This window comes from Lactuca virosa, chromosome 6, assembly GCF_052849685.1.
Source record: "Lactuca virosa cultivar CGN04683 chromosome 6, Lactuca_virosa_CGN04683_v6, whole genome shotgun sequence".
In the NCBI taxonomy this organism is placed as follows: domain Eukaryota; kingdom Viridiplantae; phylum Streptophyta; class Magnoliopsida; order Asterales; family Asteraceae; genus Lactuca; species Lactuca virosa.
In genome coordinates, this window is record NC_136431.1 from 243160570 (window position 1) to 243166875 (window position 6306).

The 6306-nt window shown below is 33.1% G+C and overlaps 1 protein-coding gene across 1 annotated transcript; it reads right to left on the minus strand.

The window, feature by feature from the left end:
- Window positions 1–3407: 3407 nt before the first annotated feature.
- Window positions 3408–5481, minus strand: LOC145122764 (5'-adenylylsulfate reductase-like 4). The gene is made up of 4 exons (XM_079058334.1): window positions 4978–5481; window positions 4324–4511; window positions 4021–4145; window positions 3408–3930 (listed from the first exon to the last, which is right to left on the minus strand). Exons 1-4 carry the CDS (start codon window positions 5194–5196, stop codon window positions 3572–3574), a joined length of 891 nt encoding a protein of 296 aa, XP_078914460.1. The 5' UTR covers window positions 5197–5481; the 3' UTR covers window positions 3408–3571.
- Window positions 5482–6306: the final 825 nt, after the last annotated feature.

Genomic DNA, 6306 nt, shown 5'->3' on the forward strand with positions numbered 1-6306 from the left:
GCCACAATGCCAGCCCACCAAAGAGGAGTATTTGTAAGATGATTGTCTTTATGATAATTATCTTGGTTTGGTTATGTGCTTTGGTCACGAGTATTATCTGCATGATATGTTACGTGTATAGTAGGGATTAGGATCCCTAACAGCGGCCCTTAGGGACGTGGGGTAGGTCAGTACCCGAATATGCCTGACTGTATGATTGTACCTTGCTGTTGTATGCTAGTGGTAGGGGGTGGAATAGTCACCAGTTACCGGTTGAAAGATACCGATGACAGTTACCGGTTGAAAGATACCGATGATGGTTACCGGTTGAAAGATACCGATGACGATTACCGGTTGAAAGATACCGATGATGGTTACCGGTTGAAAGATACCGATGACGATTACCGGTTGAAAGATACCGATGTTGGTTACCGGTTGAAAGATACCGATGATGATTACCGGTTGAGAGATACCGATGATATTGTATGGTATGTGGTATGATGGGGGAACTCACTAAGCTTTGTGCTTACGGTTTCGGTTTTGGGTTTCAGGTACCTCTTCGTCTAACGGGAAGGAGCCGGCGGCGTAGCATCGCATCACACACACATATGATATCCGCATGGAGTTTTCTGGGATTGTACTCTGATATGTTATTATTCTATGGCTTGGGTTTTCAGACATGATACATTGTTTTATGAGATGATGTGTTTTCACAGTATTTTCTTATGAATGTTTTTATGTGTTGGTTAATTAAAAAGAAATTTTTGGACCTGAAAATTAGGATGTTACACATGAAATTATACACTCTCATTCTCTTTCTTTCTCTCTGAATTTTCTGAGTCTTATCCAATTGGGGATTTGGGAGTACCACCCAAATACTTCGATTTGATAGTGATAATCACGATTCTCAGATTTCAAGTGCCATTAAATCCATATATCTAACATTAATTTATAAAAATTTGAATTTGATTTTTTTTACATTAATGTTGTTCAAATAGCTAGTCAAAGAATAGGAAGCAGCCAAACCATCTCATTAGTTGTGGCCCCTTGTGGTAAACATAACAAACCAACACGACCGTTGCAACAAATGTCGAACGCGTATTTTCAGGAATGAAGTTGATAAAGACTAATGTGTGCAACAAAACACGTGATCAATTTTTAAGTAATAGTTGACTGTCATATATTAAAATAAATGTTTTAGAAAGTATCGATAATGATACAGTTATTAAAATATTTCATGATAAAAATCACATCGGGTACAATTGTAAAAACTTTAATATAACTATTGAAAAATAGGAGATGCGGGGGCGGATCTTTCATAGGGCTACGGGGGTTGTGGCCCCCCCCCCCCCTGATTTTTTTGGCATAAATAGTCCTTATGCTTTAACTTTATACATATTTAGCCAAAAAATATAAAATTTTGACTATGCCCCCCCTGTTCACCAATGTTTATACAAATTATATTTTCCCCCCACCCCTTCCCCCCCCCCCCCCCCAAATGAAATATTGAAGCTCCGCCACTGATGAGATGGGCATGCGAAAAGGAAAAAAGTGAAATACCGGATTTGAGAGGTGGATGATAAAATTCAAAGTAAGTTTAGAAGAGAAAATGAAAAAAAAATAAGAGTTTAGAGCAAAAAGATAGACTGTGAGGAGGAAGATAGTTAAATCACTTTGAAAGTTTGAAACATTTTCATACTTTTTCGTTTCCCCTAATTTGATTTAGCTTATTACATCCTAACTTTTCATTTTAATTTTAATTTTGAGTTTGACAAACTAAAAGTCTATAATATATAACATATTTATAAAAAATATATATATTAAACGGATCATATTCGAGTCATCTTCGAGTTAAAAGTCTTGACTAGGGCTGTAAACGAACTGAACGTTTAACAAACTGTTCGTGAACCGTTCGACGATAAGTTCATTTATGTTCGTTTATTTAGGTGCTGTTTGTTTTTTTGAAGCAAAAATTCATGAAGTCTGCGGACCACCTCTGCAAGCCTCTGCAGTAGAAGAGATTGACCAAACGGCTGCAGACTGTTGTAATAAGAAACATGTTTGTTTTTTTAACATCTGCATGCTGCTGCAGATATTCAAAATTTAAAATAAACCGATTTTATAAACCAAAAATAGTTTTTTAATACCAAATTTAATAATATATGACATTTCAGCAACAATTTATGATATTTCAGCAAAAAAAACACTGATATTTCAACAAAAAATAAAGATATTTTATCAAAAAATAATGATATTTCGTCAAGAAATTATCATTATTCAATATAAAAAAAATGAAAAAAAATCAACAAGAATAAACAGAAAAACGAAAAAAAATGTAAAATAAGATTTCAGCAAGAAAAAAGAAGAAGAAGAGGTTTGAAGATGTTGGAAGAGGCAATACAAGTGTTGCGCCAAACAGAACATGCGCAGAGATTTTTAACTCTAAAGACTTCTAAAAAACAAACAAAAAAATAGTGTTGCACGTGTGCTGCGTCGTGCATCAATAAAAGTCTTTAGAGATTTTTAACTCTAAAGACTTCTAAAAAACAAACAACTGCGAGATTAAAAGTGCTGCACGTGTGCTGCGTCGCGCATCAATAAAAGGTCTGAAGAGGTTTTTACAAAAAAAAATAGCACCTTAATAAATGAACGAACATGAACACAGTTTCACGTTCGTTTAGTTAAACGAACGAACGTGAACAATGGTCCCGTTCGTTCAATTATGTTCGTGAACGTTCGTTTATGCTGTTTGTTTAAGTTCATTTTATGTTCATAGGTGTTCAATTTTATTTGATTACATTACTATATTATATGTTCATATATATTCATATATATTCAGTTATGTTTGTTTATCTTCATTTGTTTATGTTCGTTTAGGATGTTCATGAACAAACCCTCATTCGTGTTCGTCGGCCCTACTCTCGACCCTAACCCAACCCGTTTAATTTTTGTGTTATGTCGTGTCAGCCCGTTACTTAAACGTGTTGAAATCGTTTACCCAAACCCGTTAATTTCATATCAGATTGTCATGTCGTGTCATGTTTGTCTAGTCTAATATAAACCGACCCACCATTAGTATATTTTACTTTTTTATTTTTCAGTTTCAATTAAATAGGAAATACATGATCTTTGGTTCTAAATTTGTCATTACATTCTTTCTGGATTTGCTTCAAGAATTATGAATTCAGATAGATACAAGAATTTTTTTGATATAACTTGCAAGGAGCGCTACCTTTTACTCTTTTCAGAGGTCAATATTAGGTTCATTAATATGGCCGATCGAAATCTCTAAGGTCAAAACCAAATTCTATAATTTGTTTTATTCAAAAATTAAAATTATTATTTTACTAATATAGATTCGACTGTCATATTTAATATATTTAACTAAAACTAAACCTAAAAGTTCCCCAGAATACAAATACAAATCCTTCACAAAAGCATCTCTCATTTTTTTAATCAGTACATACACTTGTAAGTTGTAACCTATAAATATAATACATAAACCCGAAGCAAGTTACTTAAAACACCAATTAGAACAAAACTTTGGTATAAAAAAAAAAGATCAAATTAATCACGTTATAAAAACCCAAATCTAATGCTTCCTTCCATTAAAGAAATCAACACCCATACAACCAGTAAGCGAACTAAAAAACTGTATAGCCCGATTCAAATACGTAACCGGGTGGTCCCACAAGCTCCATATATTCAAAAACCGTGTTCTTCGGGCATATCGGGCAGATGTCACAATGAACGGGTAGGTCAGGTAAACTGACCGGAAAACAACAAATACAGTCGCCAGAAATAGATATGTCTCTTGCCGGAGTAAATTTTCCGGCGACTTTGCCCATGAAAACGGGCAGAATTCCGGCTCACTGCTGTTGTTGCTTTTATTGTGCACAAATGTATCCATTTTGTCTAGAGATTTTTTATCCATTGATTCAGCTTTAACACCTATACCCATTAAAAAAAATTATTACTTTTTCATAATTTTTTTTATTATGTTTTCTTTCAATTTGGAGAAAATAAGGAAGCTGAATATACCTGTAACATCCGTGTAGAAAGTCATAAGAGAACCCAAAGTCCGTGGGCCATGATAACGCACACGCATTGTTGAGTTTAGAATAAATAATGTAGGAAACCCATTAACTCCGTATTTCGAGAGTAAACTACACAAAAAAATAATATATTTTAAGTATTATGTGTACTTTATTTGTTACATATTGTTGTTATTGGTAAAGAAATGTAAATATGTTGGTATTATGGGAAAAAAAAAATAAGTACGTTGTTGTTGTTGTTATGTAATGGGTAAGATAATAAAGTAGAATGCTATTATAGGTGACAAACCTTGGCTTTACGCGGGATTCTTCGATTGCAAAATGAGGGATGGAAGGATAGAATGAAGACATCAATGATAAACATGGTTTAAAGATTGTGGAGAATGGGCACCAAGATGCATAGAAAAGTACAACTATGTAATTATGGGTGTTTGCATCGATCATACTCAATGCCTTTTGGATCGATGTGTCATCTCCCTTCATAAAAAGACGTGAAAATCAGAATCAGTATCAGCAACAGTATCAGAATCAGGTAATTAGGTAATCGGTTGATTAGAGAAAGGGATAAGTATGTAATGTTACATTATAAATGGATTTTGTTGTATAAAGTTGTGCTTACAACTTATTCTATGTATGTACTACCAAATTCACAAATTCTATGAATGTAAGGAAATCACAAAACAAGTCTTGATGAGTATATACTCATAGATATATCCAATTATCCATTGAGCACAACAAATTCATGAATTAATATGATGAAACTAAAAATCCCCAAATAAGAAGCAATGGTTATTAGTTATTACCCTAATTTTATATGAGCATAGAATTTGACTTCTTCAAAGCCACTCAAGATTGACTTTACCTAGAGGATTGCTAGATTGAAACGCCTAGTTGATATAACTTCGAGAGCAATTATTACATGTAATCATAAGCGTGTAAATACCTCAATAACACCGATGGAATAACCAATTCCACTTGATGGACAGATGGAATCACCAATTCCAAGGATCGAAGCTTTGATCGACTTTGTAAGGCAGACAGGATTGGAAACCCTAGAGAGCTCATCGGCGCACGTTAGCCTACCAAGAATCGCCAATAGAATAAACCCAGTTCGCAAAACCCTCGTTGGACTCATAGTTATGGTTGATCTCGATATATACATACGGATACAAAGAGATCAATCAAATTCATAAAGAGATGAATCACGAATAAAAAAGCCCCAAAATTTGATGGATCGAGTGAGCCTGGGGCTCCGATAAACTGCAATTAATCTGCATATGAACAAATTTCTATAAAAAAATCTTAGCTTCTTCAGAACCCAGATCGGGAAGCCAAACAATTTGGACTTTAAAAGACTTTAGTTTGATGAATGCATAAAATTCGATGGTTTTACTTCCTTTTTTTGGGTTTTCAGGAGTCGAAAGAGAAAGATGATGATTACACAGTGTTTTCTGTTTTTATGATAATCGACACCCACTATCTTAAGTTATCAGATAGGCCCCTCAACTTTACAAGAACAACTTTTCAGTCAAATTATGTTTTAATAGTATATATAATTTTCAATATTTATAAAATTAGAATTGAAATTTTCAATATCTTGTTATTTTCTCCCATTTTAGATATTTTTGTTTATATCTATTCATTTATATATTCATCGAACAATCATTGTCGTTTTCCTTTTGTTATGTATTTTAGTTTTTCTTGTTAGATTTTGATCATACCCATATCTAAAATCTAGAATGTTATAAAAGTCAAAATATAACAAATCGTTTGTTTACCCCGTAGGGTATATGTGTGTCCTTTATTAAGCATGTCATGTTCATACAATCGGTTATGGTAATGACGAATTTGGTTGATACAAGTCTCCATCGACAATTATTATGTTTGCAATATTTTGTTTTACATACAAACTTTAAACAAAGTTGTTTGATGTTTATAAATATAAAATTCCATAGCTTAATTAAAACATGTTAACAATGAATTTATCTCGGTTTTGTCGCTAAGGCCTAAGAGTGAATGTCTTGCATTCCTTTGTTAGTTTGGATGTTGACGAATACAAAAAACAATAAGAAAAAGAACTTGGTATAATGAACCAAACAATAAAATATGCTTATAACTGAGAGAATGAAAAGAAATATACGTTTTCTGTTTATGCAGAATAAACATTTTGATTTTGAATGTGGTATATTTTCTGTTTATGCAGAATAAACATTTTGATTTTGAATGTAGTTTTAGAGGGTGTTTGGGATTTATCTAAAAACTTTTTTTAACT

Bases quoted from the DNA above. Each gene is read 5' to 3' on its own strand.
- LOC145122764 (XM_079058334.1), bottom strand. From the start codon at position 5,196: ATGTATATATCGAGATCAACCATAACTATGAGTCCAACGAGGGTTTTG. The intron at 4,146-4,323 runs GTTTGTCACCTA...TTTTTTGTGTAG, and splicing joins GAATCCCGCGTAAAGCCAAG to TTTACTCTCGAAATACGGAG. The intron at 3,931-4,020 runs GTATATTCAGCT...TAATGGGTATAG, and splicing joins TTTCTACACGGATGTTACAG to GTGTTAAAGCTGAATCAATG.